The sequence below is a fragment of the Curcuma longa genome, chromosome 5, assembly GCF_044706935.1.
Source record: "Curcuma longa cultivar G26 ecotype Majalengka, Jawa Barat chromosome 5, ITB_CL_G26_1.1, whole genome shotgun sequence".
Classification (NCBI taxonomy): Eukaryota; Viridiplantae; Streptophyta; class Magnoliopsida; order Zingiberales; family Zingiberaceae; genus Curcuma; species Curcuma longa.
Genome location: NC_133865.1, coordinates 8,343,159 through 8,363,083, shown reverse-complemented (window position 1 = coordinate 8,363,083; position 19,925 = coordinate 8,343,159). Strand labels below are relative to the sequence as shown.

At 39.5% G+C, this 19,925-nt stretch overlaps 4 protein-coding genes and 1 pseudogene across 4 annotated transcripts; 3 read left to right on the top strand and 2 right to left on the bottom strand.

Moving 5' to 3' along the window:
* Window positions 1-1,237: 1,237 nt before the first annotated feature.
* LOC141828793 (uncharacterized) lies at window positions 1,238-3,906 on the bottom strand. Its single transcript, XM_074716186.1, has 4 exons — window positions 3,813-3,906; window positions 2,966-3,033; window positions 2,573-2,884; window positions 1,238-2,447 (listed from the first exon to the last, which is right to left on the bottom strand). The coding sequence occupies exons 1-4, from the start codon at window positions 3,904-3,906 to the stop codon at window positions 1,551-1,553; spliced, it is 1,371 nt and encodes a 456-aa protein (XP_074572287.1). The 3' UTR covers window positions 1,238-1,550.
* Window positions 3,907-4,188: 282 nt separating this feature from the next.
* On the top strand, window positions 4,189-7,752 carry LOC141829362 (protein transport protein sft2-like). Its single transcript, XM_074716814.1, has 4 exons — window positions 4,189-4,553; window positions 5,762-6,029; window positions 6,636-6,740; window positions 7,302-7,752. The coding sequence occupies exons 1-4, from the start codon at window positions 4,351-4,353 to the stop codon at window positions 7,410-7,412; spliced, it is 687 nt and encodes a 228-aa protein (XP_074572915.1). The 5' UTR covers window positions 4,189-4,350; the 3' UTR covers window positions 7,413-7,752.
* Window positions 7,753-8,497: 745 nt separating this feature from the next.
* On the top strand, window positions 8,498-12,012 carry LOC141829811 (subtilisin-like protease SBT5.3). The gene is made up of 10 exons (XM_074717315.1): window positions 8,498-8,563; window positions 8,645-8,754; window positions 9,125-9,222; window positions 9,467-9,637; window positions 9,725-9,845; window positions 9,967-10,572; window positions 10,655-10,903; window positions 10,987-11,101; window positions 11,178-11,391; window positions 11,468-12,012. Exons 1-10 carry the CDS (start codon window positions 8,498-8,500, stop codon window positions 12,010-12,012), a joined length of 2,295 nt encoding a protein of 764 aa, XP_074573416.1.
* Window positions 12,013-12,709: 697 nt separating this feature from the next.
* On the bottom strand, window positions 12,710-15,939 carry LOC141829810 (flowering time control protein FPA-like; annotated as a pseudogene).
* A 273-nt stretch (window positions 15,940-16,212) lies between these two features.
* LOC141829617 (protein PHR1-LIKE 2-like) lies at window positions 16,213-19,667 on the top strand. The gene is made up of 6 exons (XM_074717131.1): window positions 16,213-16,660; window positions 17,956-18,032; window positions 18,135-18,189; window positions 18,637-18,706; window positions 18,831-18,900; window positions 19,178-19,667. Exons 1-6 carry the CDS (start codon window positions 16,498-16,500, stop codon window positions 19,439-19,441), a joined length of 699 nt encoding a protein of 232 aa, XP_074573232.1. The 5' UTR covers window positions 16,213-16,497; the 3' UTR covers window positions 19,442-19,667.
* Window positions 19,668-19,925: the final 258 nt, after the last annotated feature.

Here is a 19,925-nt window from a genome sequence, read left to right as displayed (position 1 = left end):
CACTATCCATGAAGTCAAGGCTATGATCTCTATGCATTTTTGTTCTATTTTACAAGCAGGTGTGAAACTTCATTGGGTTGAAATGGTTTATTCGAACTAAACCTTTCATCCAAGGAACAGGAAATAACATAATATCAAAAATAAACTTAAATTAAATAGGAAATCAAACAAATTACCCTATTGTGGCTTCACGACCGCATTTGACGAGCACCTCATCTCGGGAGGGTTCAACCACGGTTTCATAGGGATTCTTGCGGGAGGCGAGATCCATTTCGAAATGCATCACTGGAAGATGAATGCTGTAAGATCGGTCGATTGGATAACATACAGGGCAAAGGAAGGGGGAATACCTATTCTTCCAGTTCAAAGATCGAGCATAGAAACAATCCACCATGAAGTCGCCTCGTCGATCGCATTCGATGGAGCAGTTTAGGTCGCCGCGTGGGAGAGCAAGAACATTTGAGGATTTTGAAAGGCTCTAATTATTTGCATATAAATATTATATTTATGGTTTGATATTTACAAGGTTTAAATTTTAAAAAAATAATAAATATCAAATATAATTATTTAGAATATAATTAAATCATTAAATAAACGATAATGCATATATTTATTCATAATAACCATCGATCTAAATTTTTTATTTATCATTGATATTTAATATGTAACATAAATAATATCAAAATATTGATTATATATATTTGGGTAACATATAATTAATTTGATAAAAATAAATTTAACAATTGTGAAAATCCGATACACCCAAAATAAATATTAACAAATTTATATAAAGTAAAAAAAATTAAAAACTTAAACTTAATCTCTAACAAAGTAAAATGCTACACAATTATCCTTAAACTTAATTGAACTTTTAGACAATAAATAACAACACAAAAATTGTAGCTCATTTATCTGTTCCACTGCAGTATCATTTGCAAAGCTGGACACCATAAAACAGCTCCAGTAGTTCTCTCAGCAATATCACAGTACTGAAGCTCCAAATGTAGTTTTGGAGCTTAGTGCTAACACAAGGAATAAGAGAAGCAGATCAGAGAGCTTGTTACTAATGATTCTAGGGATGATCTTGTAACACAAATTACATAAACTTGACGAAGAAAAGTTTGCAAAATTTACAAGGGAGTCGGTCTTTGGGATCAAAACTACAATGGATGAGGTGAGGAAGAGGGTTCCCATTGCCAATGGAATCTGGGTCAAGGGAGCGATGCAACTCGTAACAAGACTGAATAGCCTACAAGAAGAGGCTAGCAGGATGGTTCTAACGATGATCTTGTACATCTTTGTGTGTATGATTTTTAGGTTAAACATCATGCACCAAAGATGCAACTAGTGAGCAGTCAATGCACCCCTGAGAAGATACAATACTAGCACAATGGCTCCGATTGAATTTCTCAATCCAATTTCTGAATGCAGAATGTACTTCATATTGTTTGTCTGGATCATTGCAGTCTTGGAGCCACAATCCAGTATAAGAAAGAACCATTGTCACAAGAAAGCCTGCTGTGGATCATTTCCCACGTTAACTCGGATTGTCAGTGATCAGAATCACTTATCTCATACAAACCTCTTTTCGCAACCAGAGTTGAATCAAGTGCACAAACATTTCCACACCTAGAGATAGAGTGAAATATTTGTGCACCAACAGAGGGAGATATCCTCTTTGCTGCTAGGACAAGGTGCTTCCCAACTTTGTATCTGTTGCTGTTAAAAGTTATACTATGCTTGTTGAATGGTGATCGACAAATCTTTGATATAGACTGAGGTGTCACAGAAGCAAGTTTTCTATTGACTCGTCGTCTACTCAGCCTTTGATGTTTGTTTGCCCCTGACGAACTATTTTCTGCTTGGTGAATGCAGCACCTATTGGTTTTCTTCACATTTGAAATAACACCTTGTGAGATCTCATCATCGTCAAAAGTTGGATCATTCTTGACATTTTTTGCAGTTTTACAGTCCTGAGAAGAAGAAAATTTTGTTTCTGATGTACTGCTATTGACAGAACAAGCTGGGGGGCTTCCATTCGAGGCTCTTTCCTCAGCTGAGTACTGTCCATGTTTCGTTGCGAAACTAGTTTCTTTGATATAATTAGAATCATAAACATCTGGAACAGTCTCTCTCCCCACTTTTTGCCAAATTTTGGAAGCATTCACTTCGTCATTGTCACAGAAATACCTCAAAAGAAGACCACTAACAGAGATTTCCTCTGAACAGTTGGCACTAGGAACCTCTTTCATTGGCGAAGAATTCATCTTTTGCCCACCCTTTGATGGGTGTTCCGATAGCCAAATTTTGTCCCTTTGAATTGCCTCCTTTGCAGAATCCACATCAGAATTTACAGATTTGAAGGTTTTTGAAGTGTCCACAGCCTCCTTCACAACAGCATTCACTTGAATGTTATCTCCAAATTTCACTATCTTAGTTACATTCTTCTGGTCCAAACAAGGCAAGGAAATTGTACCAATGTTTGATTCATCACATGTTGAACAATCACTTGCAATTTTACCTTCCTGATTTTTAGTAATTGCTGATGTAGCAGTAGATATCACTTTTGGACTTTGTCATTCAGAATTGAGGACCCTTGTACTCTAGTGAACAAGAATTGCTCAGAAACATTGCGACAAGTTGAGATGTTGGGATCATTACTAGAAGCTGACATTATTTTGGAATTTGGGCAGACAGATTCACCCTGATAAGAAATTTTTTGTCTTCTGTGGTTTATAGTGGGAGGTAATTCTATTTGTTGCAAAGCTATGTCTGTCAATAGGGATGCATTCATTCGAAGGAACCAAGCAGATCGAGATCCACAACAGGCTTCCCTTATAAACATTGAATCAGGAATATGATAGAAATTTATTTTTTGCTTTACCTATCACAAGAAAGCGAGTTAATACTATTATATCAGAGATTTGGTAAAAATTATACAAATAGGAATTTCAAAAAGACAAACCATGAGGGAATGGACAATGATTTCTCCCAACGTTGGAAAACAGGAAAGATGCTCACACTTAAGCTTACCTGGAAAGTTATTACAATATATTACTTAAACATGATGAATAACAAATAACAGTAAACATTTTCTGATATCATGGGGAATCATCACCGTCTTCACTGTCATCAACATCATCATTATTATCAAACCATACTTAACCTAACCGTTTGGGTTACCCATATCACTAAATATTGTAAAAATCAATTGAAATATCACATTAGTTAAACTTTTCTTTGGTCTCCTTCTATCTAATACACCTTTCATTATAATTAGCTCAACTCGTCTAACCATGGAACCTATCAATGCCTTTAAACAATCATTTTAACTTATTTTTCTTGTTTTATTAGCAATTGAAGCTACATACAATTGCATCCGGATAATAATAATTTTGTTTTATATTTTCTAAGAATTACATATTCATCTTAGCATTCTCATATTTCACATTATTTTTTTGTAACGAACCAACATTGAATCTAAGAGATGAAAGATAGGGGAGCAAATGAGATTAGAGACCCCAATAGTACTTGGTGTGAATGGACACTAGGTATTGTGCATATCAACCCCTGACATATTGTAGCTAAAGTGCTAAGCATCCTAGGTAGCATACTAACAAAACCTGATTAAGCAGTCTCTTCAGAAACCATTAAGGAGATTGCAGGGATCGAATAGCCATTGCAGCAAAGCAGAAGAAGCAAACTACAGTAACAAATCTACACTGACAGCTCCCAGGCGCAAGGAACACGCCCTGGAAAATCCACCACAACGAAAGATCAAACCAAATGGAGGGAATAGAGAGATTACTCACGTTTGAGGTCTCGAGCCGTGATGCTGCCGGGGGCGGACAGGGCAAGACGAGTGCCGAGGCTCGTGTCGACGAAGACGGGCATCTCGAGTTCCATCTCCACGAAGAAGACGCAAAGATGCGGCCTTTGCCTCCGCGTTCGGCGTTCTCTAGGTATCGTTTCTTTCCGCCTCTTTTTGGGCCGTGAAGGAAAATCGAGAGGAGAGGGAAAGAAAAATACGAATATTTTCGGATTAATAAATATAAAGCATAAATTTTCTGAAAATAGAATTAATTTTCTTAAAATTTTTAATCACTCAACTTATTGGTCAAACAGCAAGGAGATAAATAGAAGATTACATCCCGTTACGGCCTTACGTTTACTGTTGTACAGCGGGAGCAGAACAAAACAGGGGAGGAAAAAAAACGTACCTTTTTGCAATTCCCCTTTTCGGTTTGGTTTGGGATTTCTGGTGCTATAATCCCGATCTGCAGGCGACGATTGCTCCGCTCCCAATTTTGATCCCTTTTGTTTGATCGGATTCGGAAGGGGGAGTGGACGATGCAGAAGACGGCGCAGGCGTGGTTCTCCGGCGGGCCCAGCGAGCGCGATCCGGCGCCCTCCTCGTCCTCGCTCCTCGCCGACTGGAACTCCTACGCAGCCTCCAGGGCCGCCGAGGACGGCGGCTCCTCCGTCCTCTCCTCCTTCGACATCGAAGCCGCCGTCAGGACCGCCAACGACAAGGTCGCCGACACCTTCAGCGTGTGAGCGCACTGCCGTCTCTTTTGCTCGTATCGTTTATTTTCTTCGTCTAGTGATTCTATGTTGAGGTACCGAAAGGGAGGATCACGATGGGATTTGCCTATTTCAAAGTGAGAAATTTAGAAAAGATTTTTCATTTCCCTTTGTGTGTGTATTCCTTAAAGGTCAAGATCCTACTTTTTTTGACTGCCTGCTCTCAGGAAGACGAAGGGATCCATAGCAGCAATTTTTTTTCAGAGGAAATTCTATGTCGTTTTTCTTCACGAAAGAACCTTACCAAACTTAAAATATTAACAGAAAAAAGCGATTTGTATAGCATTATCCTCCGTTGAGGCAAATGATCCAATGACCGCCCTTGATGTCGAGGTTGTTATTCATGTCACTTGTTACTTGGATTAGAGAACCAACCAATTAATTTGTTGGGTTCGATGATTGACCATTTGTTTAAGCCTATGTTAATAGTAGCTCACTTTTCTCTTGTTTAAGCATGTAAAGTTTCTTTGTTAGGCTTCAATTCACCTTGTGTGACTAATTTAAGATGCCATAATCTCTCGTCTTAATTTTTTAGATTCCTGTTAGGACCTAAGTTCCAACTCATACCTAAAATGATCCCTATCGATGGCATGTTAAGTCTAGCAGTGGCTACACCGTCACAAATGGACCCTTTCCGATACCTTACCATGCTTAGAATTAGGTTCTCCCTAGTACCAATTGTCATAACCGACTTAAATTAGAAAACTTATCCATTACCCTATTGGGCAACCACAAAGCCAAAATGCTTAAGTCTGAGATAATAATAGCTTTCTCGTCATCTAAATTGGGGTATTTATCATCCTCAAACATACATCATGCTATGAAGTCTTGTTGGGAGATATCAGAGTGATTATACCGATGTTTATACATGCAAAGGTTAGCATGCTTAGAGTTTGAAATGATTCCTTATGGGCATTTTCATCATGGGTGCATATTTGGAGGGTTTGACAAAGGAGAATAAACTAAGATGATTGAGCATGTTAAGTATATGGTGTCATAATTATCTAGAGTAATAAATTGTATCTATCATCACCCTATCAAGTCTGTCTGGCTTCATATTCTCACTATGTGCTATCCTTAACATTGCCTTGGTTGGAGCATTTAAAGTTGTTGCTAATCAAATCCTTTTTGTTTTCATGCTCTAATTGCTTATATCTTGTAAATCACCATGTTTTAGTGTTACTAAAGGCGTTAGGGTATTACCCGGAAGCTTCCAGACTGCTACCAGCAGTGTTCCATCTGGAAAATCTCTGATGTATTTCAGCTTGCTCCTTGCTAGTGGCATCTTTCTAGTATTCATTGCGTTCACCATGTTCCTTCCGGTCATGGTGCTGATGCCTCAGAAGTTTGCCATCTGTTTTACTTTGGGGTGTGCATCTATTGTTGGATCCTTCTTTGCTCTTAAAGGCCCCAAGAATCAGCTTCTGCACATGTCTTCGAGGGAGGTACTTTACTATCACCTAGGATCATAATTTTACATTTTTCTCTTCTTTTACTGATCTCAGCTGATATCAAAAAATAAACCTGTTGGAGATGTAAATGTATTTATCTTCTATACTAATGGGAGTAATTTTCTAACACTCTGAAAACAATTACAAGATTTAAAAGATAAAAGATAAGCTTATAATTAAAAGATGTGACATTCAGCTAAGTTTCTATGTTGTGATATAAACTGAAATGCTACAGCTTACACAGCTACTAGGAAATATAGAGCAAATAAGAGTGAAATGTTAATGTATGCGCTCCAGTGTACTCATTTTCTATGGAGAGGAATACAAATGGCTTTCTCAAGTGGCCCTTTGCAAAACCATTTTCTTGTATTTTGAGAGCCCTGCTGTGTCATTGATCTAACTAAACGGCTTGTGATATTTTTCAAAAAGTGAATATTGGTCTACAATATACATCTCCTTTTGTCTGAGAAGAAAAATGATGTAAAAAGAGGAAGAAGGCAGAAGAGAGGATGATCAGAGATATTTGAGATTAGTGAATGACAATGATACTATGAAATGATTGATTTATATGCATCATAACATACATGTTGCTTCTTACAGAGACTTCCTTTCACTTTGGGATTTGTTGGCAGTATGGTTGGCACCATTTATGTGTCAATGGTGCTTCATAGCTATGTTCTGTCGGTTCTATTCTCTGTCTTACAGGTAATTGTCTTTTCATTCTCTCTTATGTTCTTCAAGTGTAAAAAATGCGTGCATTGTTCCGAATTCCAAGGTGTTTGTACCATCTTGTTCAAATTATGTCCTATACTTGGTTCCTTGTTCATTCATGTCAAGTTTATAAGAAAGGAAAGAAGAAAGATAAACCCTCAAATCCAAAAGTTTTACTCATGCATTGAACGGAAATGAATGTCCATTTTCATTAGGGAGCTTTGGAGAAAAAAAAAAAAATTAAGTTGCTAACATTGCTTGTTCAAATGTTAGATAAAGAGAAAGAAATTTTGAATCTGTACTCATCTCTGTCCAATTTGACATGCCTAGATTTGGTGCTGGTAAATCATTTTGGTAGACATTTTTCTTCACTGATCAATTTTGGAGATCTATATATATCTTGCCTGACTGGTGATCCCTTTTTCCTTAGATTCAACTCCTTTCTTTGTAGCTAGTTGACATGTTGCGATAGATAGATACTTGAGGGAGAATATTTTCTGTTTTCTGTGGAGATCAATGTACAATTCTCAATAATTGATTTCCATGTCTCCTCAGGTTCTTGCACTTGCATACTATGCAATCTCATATTTTCCTGGAGGATCTGCCGGACTGCGGTTCCTTTCAGCAACGCTGACATCCTCAATACTCCGATGCTTTGGAAGATAAAGCAATTGTGCAGATAATCAGCCACCAATTCAGTTTTGATCATCCGATGTAGGATGTGATTGATTGGTCAGAAACTTTTCAGCTTGAAACTGGATCCTAGAGTTCTTGGCTCAGTCCGCAGGCGAGGCGAACAATTAGAAGAAGCTTTTGGGGTTTCAATTTGATTATTGAAGTTGTAGCATACAGTGCAAATTCTGAAACAACTTTTGTTTACTTTCTCCACAGTAATTGTGGGTTTACTCATAATTAGTTAACCTTGTTTAATTAGAAACATATCAAGATAAATCCTCCTTGTTGCTATTTCAATGATCAATTTTGGGTTGTCTTTCCCATCATTCAACTCCATCTTATGCCCAGAGGCAATTTAAATTTATGCCTAAGCTGAATCTTCGTTGACAGTGGGTTCGAGTACTTATTGAACTGATATAAGTTGGATTTGTTTGAATTGTAAATACTCCTTAAAAGAGTACGAGATGAACTATTTTGGCTTGATATAGTCGACTATGAGTATGCATATATGTGTGTATGTTTGGCTTTATAGTAAATACAAGTATCTATGATCTCGATCGATTTATGAGCATTCAATTCCTCTATATAAATTATCTTTGCGTGTCTTCCTTCTCCAATCAGGACTAGTCGCTTATCCTTATCTTCAATGGTGATATATTAAGCATGTGTACTCTCTCTGCGTAACAAAATTAATATGATCTTCACATTTTTACCTTTCTTTTTTAACATTTAGAAAAAATGAAAAATTATTCAAAATTATTTTTCTAGTTATTTGGCAAAATTATTTTATGTATTTGCCGATTTAATGTTACAAATATATCATTTTTTATTAAAAAAAACATGTATTTTGTTTAATTAGTAAATGTTAAATCCTAAAAAAAAAACCGGTCATATAGGAGATCTACCTTGTTTCCTATTCCTTGGTCCAAGACATTGAATTCCTCCCGTTAATTACGGATTTGCTTCACTAAACCTCTTCCAAGTGTCCTCTATTTAGGAGTACAAAAACCATTAACCACACCTAATTTTCTTACTAATTCGATTAGGTGAAGAATTAAAGAAGGAAACCCAAAGAGATGAAGACCCTTCTTCTCTTCACTCTTCTTCTGTTCCTTTTCGATTTCGTATTTGCAACAAAGAAGGTATAAAATGCATATTTAAAATGTGTTTTCTTAACTAATTATTTGTATTAATTATATCTTCATATCTTGTGGTTAATTTAGGATTATATTGTTTACTTGGGAGGACACTCTTATACGACTAACCCTACTTCAGAGGATTTTGTGAGGACAACTCGATCGCATTATGGTTTATTGGGATCAATATTAGAAAGGTAAATATACCTTGATTATCTCATGATTTTGACCGTACGTATAAGTTTTATGTTAGTTAAAAATTTTCTAGTGTTAAATAAATATACAATTAAGAAAATTTAAATTTTAAAAAAATTATCTAAAATTAAATTAAACTAGAAAAATCTTATAATTTTAGTTTCTAACTGTTAATATTATTCGTAATTATTCAATCAGATAGCTAGGTAATTAAAGTATGATGCCTAAACTATACAATTTTAAAATTATAGTGTCATTGTAAAACTAAATGAATTAAACCTTTACTACGAAAGTGAAATACTTTCTTAATTTCTTGTGTTTCATTAATTACAATGATGAAATGTAATACATTTTATTTTATCATTATTACAGTAATGAAGCGACCCGATCTTCCATTTTCTACTCGTACACAAAAACCATTAATGGCTTTGCTGCAAGGCTCGAAGATGAAGAAGCCACCAAGATCTCGAGTTAATATTTTCTCCTATTTATAGAAAATTTATTTGTATATGTATAAAGGAAGAGAAAAAAAAAATCCAAAATTGCCTTATATAAATATATTTTTAGAATTTTAAAAATCTCAAAATAAGGTTTCAAACTATTTAAAAAATAAGTATTTGAAACTTTGAAGATGCTTGAATAAGCTCATAAGAAATTAAAAATAAAAATAAATAAATAAATCTATTTAGATTTCATTTATAATTTATTTTGCAGGGCATCCACGAGTTTTGTCGGTGTTTAAAAACAAGGTCAGGAAATTACACACAACGAGATCTTGGGATTTGATGGGCGGTGCATTAAACAAGGCCAGCAAAGCCCGTCCCATGTCTATATGGGCCAAGGCCCATTATGGGGAAGACGTCATTATTGCCAATCTAGACACAGGTCGTGTGCCTTTTTTTTTTCTATATATCTAATATATCAAGATTTTTTTAAATTTGAAATTTATAAAAAAATGTTGTTGGTTCAAAGGAGTGTGGCCTGAATCAAAGAGCTTCAATGACGAAGGATTGGGTCCAATTCCAGAGAGATGGAAAGGGATTTGCCAAAACAATTCCAAAACCACTACTTTCAAGCCTTTCAAGTGTAACAGGTCATTTCTCATATATATATATATTCATGATTTATTTTGTATTATTATTATTATTAATTATCATATATTATTTTTTAGAAATTTAATTTAATTGGTTTCCTTCGTAATTGAACTGGTTCAGGAAGCTGATCGGCGCGCGATCCTACAATTTGGGCGACCAACTATCGCCGGACGGCGACCCCTCCCCCCGGGACACCGACGGCCACGGCACCCACACCCTCTCCACCGCCGGCGGCGCCTTCGTCCGCGGCGCTAGCATCTACGGCCAAGGGCGCGGGACCGCTCGCGGCGGCGCCGCCCGCGCCCGCGTCGCCGCGTACAAGATCTGCTGGAACGGCTGCTCCGACGCCAACATCCTCGCCGCCTTCGACGACGCCATCCACGACGGCGTCCAAGTCATCTCCGTCTCCGTCGGCAGCACCGCCGCCGAGTACGCCTCCGACTCCCTAGCCATCGGCTCGCTCCATGCGGCCCAGCGCGGCGTCATCGTCGTCGCCTCCGCCGGCAACAACGGCCCCCTCGCGGGCACCGTCGAGAACGTAGCGCCGTGGATCTTGACCGTTGGAGCCAGCACCATCGACCGCGACTTCGCCTCCTACCTCACGCTCGGCAACAACAAGCGGATCAAGGGAGCGAGCCTCTCACAGAAATCTTCGCCGGCGAAGACGTTTTACCCGCTGATCGATGGCGCCGCCGCAAAGCTGCCCAATGCGTCCCGGGAAGAAGCGTGAGAACTCTTTCATCTTCTTCAATCTGAATCAAGCTAAAAAGATTATAGATTTTGAACGGGATTTGATCCAAATTTGCAGGGGATGGTGCCACCCAGAAACGCTCGACAGTAGCAAAGTCCGAGGAAAAATCGTGCTCTGCACACGCGACAGCATGTACCCGCGCGTGACGAAGGGGTTGGTCGTCCAGAAAGCAGGCGGGGCTGGCATGGTCCTCGCCAACCCCGCCGACGCCGGCAGCAGCATCATCGCCGACGCCCACTTCATCCCCGCCACCATGCTCTCTTACAACCACTCGCGCGTTGTCCGCGCTTACATAAAATCTACCGAGTAATCAACCATCAGATCCCCCCAATCACCATTTGATCGTCATATCTGTTCGCTAAAAATTCCATCTTTGTTCCTCTCTCCAGGTCGCCTAGGGCTTCCATCTCTCCTGTTTCCACTCAATTTGGGGTGAAGCCGTGCCCTGTGATGGCCGGCTTCTCGTCGCCGGGGCCGAACATTATCAATCTGGAGATCCTCAAGGTCCGTTTTCGATCGATCTATCGATCGAGTGGCTTCCATTGCCCTTCGAAAATTGATTTTGATCTGGAATTCGCAGCCCGACATCACGGCGCCCGGCGTGAACATCCTCGCAGCCTTCACCGACGCCATCGGCCCTTCGGGCATCCCGACGGACAAACGCCGGGTGGCGTTCAATGTGATGTCCGGCACTTCCATGTCCTGCCCACACATCGCCGGCGTCGCCGCCTTACTAAGAAAGCTCCATCCAGATTGGAGCCCCGCCGCCATCAAATCCGCCATCATGACCACCGGTACTAACTATCTTCCTCTGCCGATCAGATTTTGATTGTGTCAAAAGCACTATTTTTTTTTTTGTTCATAACGCAGCGAGGACTCGCGACAACAAGAGAACGCCGATGAAGGACCTCAACTTCGTCAAGGCGACGCCTTTCCATTACGGCGCCGGCCACGTTCGGCCAAACCGCGCCATGGAACCGGGGCTGGTCTACGACCTCACCTTCGCCGACTACGTGGACTTCCTCTGCACCCGGGGCTACGGGCCCAACGCCACCGCGGCGCTCGTCGGCCGGGGCTACCGGTGCCCCAAGAAGCCAATCAGAGTGGAGAACCTGAACTACCCCTCGATCACGGTGCCCCAGCTGGCCAAATCGTTCACCGTCACGCGCAGGTTGAAGAACGTCGGGGCAGCTCCGGCGACGTACAAGGTGGCGGTGAGGGCGCCGTTCGGGATCCAGGTGGCGGTGAAACCGACGGTGCTGCGGTTCGAGAGGATCGGGGAGGAAAAGAAGTTTCGGGTTCGGCTGAGATCGAGCAATGCAAGCGTGGGAGTAGGGTTTGTGTTTGGGAGGTTGACGTGGAGCGACGGGAAGCACTACGTGAGAAGTCCTCTTGCGGTCAACGCCTTCTCATGATTTTTGACTTTCATCGTTTTCTTAATCTTAGGCCGAACCGAAAGTAGTTTCCAATAAGAGAAATAGAATAAAACAGATTTGGAATTTATAGAATAAAAGTAGCTTCTATTTCTATTTTGTATTTTTAAAATAAAATCTCCAAAAATTTATCACTGTTATGGCACTTCTAAAATTACCAAAGGCGAACAATGTCAAAACATTAATGATAAATAGTTTTTTTTAAAAAAAATCTAATATTATTATTAAAACAAATCTAATATTATTATTAAAACAAATAACAGATGAATTGATTCCTTGGAAATAAAGAACTATTAATTAAAAGAATTAAATTTTCTTTAATTTTTTGAAACTAAAATTTAAAGATACTAAATTACAAGAGATTAAGAAATGCTCACACACAAAACTGTAAACCAAAAACAGTTGAATTCACTATCGTTTGAGAAATCAAAGTAACGACTAGCATTTTAATTAAGATAATTTTGTATCCTGAGTATGTCAAAGTTACATATTCATGAAGTGTTACAATTATGAAATAAGAAAACTCCCAGCATCAGAAGAAGTGTTGCTGCTCGCTGTAGAATATGCATTTGATTACAGACCAGTCTGGTGATGTTAGAACTATTAGGCAAAGACAAATACATGTGTCACAGAATATGGATCTGATGCCTGGGAACGCGGAGTGAGGGAAGGTGAATTGTCAATTTGCAACAACTTTGACAGTTTGTTCTGACCATCTGTCAATAAGGCTGCTCTTGACATAATTGATGTTGCCCCAGTCTGGTAGTTGCTGTGGCTCTACGGGAAGCAGTGCATTAGAAGAAGCCAATTCCCACTTGTGTTGGGAACATGCTAGTATGCAAGGGAACAGCAAGTTTCGGGCGCATAATTGCTTGAGGGAGATGGGAAACATTATGATTTCCCAGGTGTGGGTCTGCAATAGCAGTACTAGTTATTTGTAACACAGCACTTGGAAGAGGAAGAACAAAACTCCCAGCATCAGTGGATATTAGGCAGTGGAGGTTGATCATGCCTGCTTACTACATGATAGTGCCAATGAAGATGGATTGCATAAGGCAGTGGAGCTCTGACTCATGGAGAAAGCCCTTAACTCAGGGGATCTAGGCTTTGTCAATAATTGATTAATTGATCTTCGTGAATGCTAACAAGATCACTTGGTGGAGGCACAATGGGTGGCAGTTGTGTTTCTGTGACTTCAAGAGCTTGGTGGAGGGAACCAAAGTTGTGTTGAAACTTCAAAATGACACCAGAGATGCTCACCTTCCCAGGTACTCTTACAACTTGTTGAGATACCTCAGATGGTGGCACTAAGAATAAGGTAACCTTCTCATCGAGCTTAACAACAGCTGCACGCTGCTTCTCTCCCAGATAATGCATGACTTCATTGTAAAAAACAATATTGCCATCACTATTGGGTGCAATAACACCACCCAAGAACTGGTAGCCTGATAATAATATTTTGTGAGCATATCCAGGCTTGTTTTGGCAGTGCAATTTAAGAACTCTGATAATGTGTGAGGTTAAAATGAATTAACTTGGGAACTATTCATCCATCAAAGTTTACTAAAAGATAACTATTTCAATAATGTAAACTAAGGACATAAATGATAGGTGGAAAGGAAAGAATTTGAAGTAGAATAAATAAGCCAAGAAGTATAGAGCAACCAAAAGATGAGTAAAGATGAATGAATGAATGAATGAAAAATAATCAAAAAAAAATGAAAAGATTCAAAAAACACTATGAATAAAATAGCCACTGCCATTTAGTGTATGAATCATAATACACTGTTTTTAAGATGTAAAATGGACTAAGTTCCAAAGAAGAATAAAGTAACATGTCAAGGGACTTGCAACTTAAAATCAAGAACTTTTCCAACAGGAAAGCAACGAGCCTGACAAACTGGGGAACCTCCCTTTGAGATTGTACCCTCCCATTTCCAGTCCAATATCCATGGGGGTTGATGATGCTCAGGATTTGGTTTTTGCAGCTTGGCTATATCTAAAGGAAACATACAAGGACCTGCGTTTAAGTGATCAAATATTCTCTGCGAGTCATCGTGATCTTTAAAAGGACCATTTATAGTCTTCAAACTTTGAGAAGCCACCTTATGATCAAAAGGAACAGACTCGCAATCTTTATTCAAGGCACTAGCGTGAAGCAAAGTGGGAAAGAACTTTGTCTGTCCAAAGTCATACTTTCTTTGATCTAGGTCAGAGAATGGATATTCTGGAAGTTCTCTATCAGAATATGAATGCAGTTTTTCCTTCTTAGCTGATGAAAAAGAGAACAGACATTCTGGGAGTTCTCCATCAGAATCATCAAGAGGTGGAAATATTGGACAATCTTCAATATGACTATCATAGCCTCTATCCCGTTTAGAAGGTTCAACACTACTCAAACTAGATAAGGAATTGGGTTTAAGACGTGGGGTGAAGGGAGGATTGTTAAGGTTCCTCTCAGAATCTGTTAAGTCACTTTTAGCAAGCATATATGCACACGTGTATTGTTGAATACTTTTCCTTTAAGAGCTTCTTTAGCCCTGCAAGCTGAGACTATACTTTGATATCGTACAAACTCATAACTACAACCACGAAATGTAGAAATACTGACAAATTCTCCAAAAGGTGGAAAAGCTCTCCTTAAATTATTTTCTTCAACATTGAGAAATGCTGGGAATCCTATTCATAGCACTTCGCTAGGTTCTATGATAGCATCTCTCTTGTTCTTTTCATGTGTTTTTTCAGGACTCGGGCTATGAGCTCTAGAATCTCTTCCAAGCAGTGGTTCTCACTGTTCAATAGAATACCTTGCATCTTTAGGGTGTGAATATTCATCATCCAATGTTGGAAGGAATGGCCAGATGATGACAAGGAGCATTTTTAGAATAATTCAAGCATTCATTTGATTGGGTGGAACATGTCTTCTGAGGTTAGATGAGTAAAAGATTCAGATGTTGAGGTCATCCTTTGTTTTCATTTACTCTAACCATCCTACAATATTGCATAAACCGCAAGGAACCTGGAATGTCGGCAATCTGTTGACTTACATTTTCAATTTTTTTAGACATAGCAAATATGTAGAAACTTCTCTCTGTTTAAGTATGCGATAAAAGGTGTGCATAAACAGCATATGGAAAGTACACGAGCACTAAAAATCTGTAAACGAAAGCAGATTGTGAGCAAATAATTTTCATCATTAACCCACTTCGCAAATTCAATTCTAAGAGGATTCCCAGCCACAATGTAACCCTGGAGAACTCGGAACGGGATGACTGAGTCGTCTTCTTTCTTATAGTTCACAAATGCATAGCTCCGGCCAGGGTTTAGGGAGTGTAAGCTACGTTCTCAATGTCCCTAAACCTCATGAAATGCTTGTATAGGCTATTGTGGGACAGGTTTCCAACACACAGCCTTGAGGGAGGAGCGACGCCCCACCCACTCCGACGTTCCTTCTCCTCGACCCTGGGCCTGCGGTCACAGTTTGTCCTGTCCCGTCCAGCTCTTCCCGTATTAAATGGCAAACAACCAGAATATACCACTATTTACAAGGACCCAACCAAACAAAGCATCCAAAGTCCATGGTTGAAAGAATGGAATCGGAATTAGAAGTACAACCCTAAGCTTCAAAGGCAGATTGATAGTTGAAAACGGCGCAAATATAAAAGAGATGCCAATCTTCCCAAACGGGAATAAGCAAAACACAATTAATCGTATCGAAAGATTGAAAACAAACCATTTGCGTTAGGATTTCGGCGGTGGCGACCGGAGATTGGAGCCGTGGAAGAAGAAAACGAGGTAGGGCGCGAAGATCGAGACCCCGCTTGTGGCCGTCTCTTTGATCGGAGAGCAAAGAAACGAAGGCGATCGAGGGATTTGGGAATTCGGCAGCGAACGCAGCAAAAATGCCATCGTTCTTAAATGTGTTTGTACATAGCAAGTGAACACGAAGACGGTTGATGAAATAAAAAGATGAACGGATGCTTCTCGACCGTCCGATCAAATTAAACGTGGCGGCATGTGTTTATCGATGTTGATTAAAAGCATTTTTTAAAATAAAATTAAATAAATGGAGAGAAAAATAATACCCACGATAAATCCTAACGAATTTAATTAATATTTAATTTTTAATAAATACAGTCAAAATATAGTAAAACAAAATAAAATCATATCTCCATCGAAGGCCTCGGTTCAGTAACGAAGATCCAGAATTGGAGGAAAAGAAGCAGCTTTGCTAGAGTAATGGCTTGAGCAAGGAGAGAAGAAATTGAGGAAGAGAGAGAGAGAGAGGAGTAAAGGTCAAGCTTGGTCAAGCTTTGTCGATGCAATGGCTTGAGCTAGGAGACAAAAAGCGACCACCTTTCCCTTCCTCGCCCTTTCGCCTTTCTCCCAAGTGGATTTCTAATCCTTGCGATCTTGTTCGTCTTTCTTTTCGCCTTTCCAGGATCGCTTTTTCCACTCGAGAGGAGGATGTTTTCGGGGTTGATCCACCTACCGGAAGCTTCGATTCCACCGGAGGAGGCGCAAGGCCCGACCCTGGCCCTGACGGCGGACCCCAAGCCGCGCCTCCGATGGACGGCCGAGCTCCACGAGCGCTTCGTCGACGCCGTCGCCCAGCTCGGCGGATCTGAAAGTTAGTATCTTTTGCCTTCACTTGAAGCTCTCCCTAGTCCTTTTGCCGTAAATGACTGAGAAATGTCGTCTTGTGAACCTATTTCTGATCGATTCAAGAGATCTGTGGTTCGGTGCTTGCATCCCTTTTTCCCCCGCCTTCGAAACGCATCCAGATCTGAGTTTCTCTCCTTTCTGGCCAACTCTAGGTTTACTTTGTGATCCAATTGGGCGTTCTTTGGGGTCTCCTGATTACATGAAATCGCATGACTTCGAACTCCCATCTAATTTGCATCTTCCAGTTCATCTTGCCACTGGATTGCCTCTGAAGTACGAAGCATCCTAGTCAGGACACCATTCCATACTTTTGGCTTCAGTTAAGTTTGAGCTTTGGTTCTTTGAGGCGTCTTCAACCTATCGATGCCGCTAGAACGGCGACTCCAACCGCAGCAAGGAGTATCAGAGGCACCAGCAGTGTGTTTAATGCGAGAGCTATTTATTCCCCAATGGCAGCAAGATTCTTGCAGGGGAAAAGATCAAGTTTTTCACCAAGATATTGTCAATGTGAAGCAAAGAAGGTATGGATGTTCAATGGAGGTGATACTGATGATAGATTTCGAAAGGGCTTCACAGCTTAAGCTGTTTGCATGGACGATCAAGAGCAGGAAGGTGCATATATATAAAGAGAAGAGAGGGAAAAGAAGGTTACACCATTATATCAAACACATGGTCTCCCTCGAGGGGATTGAAGATTTAGCTTGCTTTTATACGAAATCAGGACTAAAAATATCTGCATCTACGCATATGCATACATGCTTCAAATAAAATACCTATGATTTGCATGTCATGTGGAAACTATGACAGTATACTCTACCACTACTTGATGGCATGAAGTCTGATACGGTGTTTCGACATGTTGACTTGCCTGTTTTCAGACAATGCTGTTTCACTTATAGGAAGCTGTCTCCTGATATTTTGGTTGCAGTAGTTCAGTGATTCTAACATGTTGTTGGTTTTACACTTTGTTGTGATTGTTTATCAAAAGGGATGAGTAGTAGTTTCCTTGTTTTTGTCATATTTTACTTAAATATGAAGTTCAAGATTAACTTATCTGTTATATTTTCAAGCAGTATGTTTTTCTAGAATCGAATTCTGTGATGGATCTTTTGTGATTTGCATCTCTACAAACAATTTATGCTACCAAGAATAATTGGTGTAGTGAACCACATATCTTCCCAGAAGATCACAATCACAGTGATTCATTGATGTAGTTCACCAGTTTAACAGCTAAATGTGATAACATGTTGAATATTGCAGAGGCAACACCGAAGGCTATCATGCGGACAATGGGCGTTAAAGGACTTACTCTTTTTCACCTGAAAAGTCATCTCCAGGTATCACCATGTTAAATTCTACCATCTCATGAAATTCATTCTTTGTTGGTGATGAAAATCAAGAAAATACTTTGTTTTTTTTCTTCCTGTTATTGCTTCCAGAAATACAGATTAGGAAAGCAATCGGGCAAAGAGATGACTGATCAATCAAAAGATGGTAAGTCAATTGGCTTATATCTATATACTTGACTCATTCCGGGTAGAATAGAATCTACAAACGCTTCTACGAAAGCCTTTTCTAGTTAGGAATGTGTTCTCTTCGAAATGTTTAGAAAGTGTCTCAAAGCTCTTTTAGATGATTGGTGACTCAGTTAGATCATTTGGGTCTTTAAGTTCTTTCCATATCCTGTGAATGCAATTGGCTGTGTTTTGCCTGAACATGCTTCCAGTCAGCTACCGCACATTGTAACCGGTGAGGGAGACCAAACTCATCATTGAGATTCTTGACTCTATTTGAAGTTATTTGTTACACCGATATTGAGAATGTGAGGAAAATGTTATAAACATTTCGCTACCATTATTAATTAATTGTTATTCTGTCATTATGACTTGGTAATCAGGTAAGTAACCTTGCTGCAACAATCCTTTGTACCTTGTATTTCAGCTTCCTTCCTTTTGGAAAATCCAAGCAGCGGTGCTTTGTCCCCGAAAGTGCCTACTCCTGATGTCAACGAGTAAGTCGAATTCAACCTTGTTACTGATATAGTCTTTGTAAAAAGAATCTTGCTGCAGATGTAACTCAAGTTAATTTCGCAAAATCAGCAGTTCTAAATATTGACATGGTTTTCCTACTTTCAGGGGTCAGGAAGTCAAGGAGGCCCTGAGAGCACAGATGGAAGTACAAAGAAGACTGTTTGAACAAGTGGAGGTACCGAATCATTCTCTTTGTTTCCATTTGCATTTTCCATCACCTTGGCGTTCGCCAGTTTCAGTCTGGTAATTGTCACACTACATTTGAACGATCAATTTGGATTCTTGGCAGCACTATTGTTGATGAAAATACATGTATCAACGTAGCTGTTTGTCGACTATAATGAGACTTTAAGTCCAATTCAACATGCAATACCATCGACCTATATGTACATCATCTGAGCTCAAATTGCTTAGCTGATTCATTTAACACCTTTTTTTGGCAATTTGATCAGGTCCAGAAGCATGTGCAGATCCGAATGGATGCTTATCAGAAGTACATTGATTCCTTACTAGCAAAGGCTTGTGAGATAGCATCAGATCAAATCGCTTCTTCGAATTGTTTTGCATCGACAGAGCATGGACTTCCAGACATGCCAACCAGAACCATTTGCTCCTCATCTGACCTCTTGACCCAATCTGTTCTCCATCAGTTATCTGCGAGTTCAATGAATGCACCTAGTCCTGATTACCGGAGCACTGCTCCGCTATCATTCTAATCCTGATTACCGAATCGTCTGTCATCAAAAGCCATCTCTTTGATCAGAAGCCACAGGAATTGAAAAACAAACCATGCTAATGAAAAAACTCTTGTTATTGTATTAGATCTCTCTTTGATTTTGAATGTGGAGGAAGAACCATTAGCTTCTTTGTATGGCAATTGAGGAAACTTCCGACATTGTTTCCAATGATTTAGTTGACACTGGTTGATGTTTTCACACTCCATTGGACATCTAACTATTCTTGGCTCAGAAGACTCTTTATGGAGCTAGGTTTTATTCTTCAGCCATCAGGATGGATGATGCTATTAGAATTACAATAAAATTCTATTTAAAACTATATCAAAAGTGATATTGAAATTATTTATAAAATAAGGATGTGATTGTGGGTAAAATGATACATAGTTTGCAAACTCTCAGGGTCATTTTGACAAGATACAATTTTTCAAGCTTTTCATAGAAGTTTTCAAGAGAAGCAAGATCT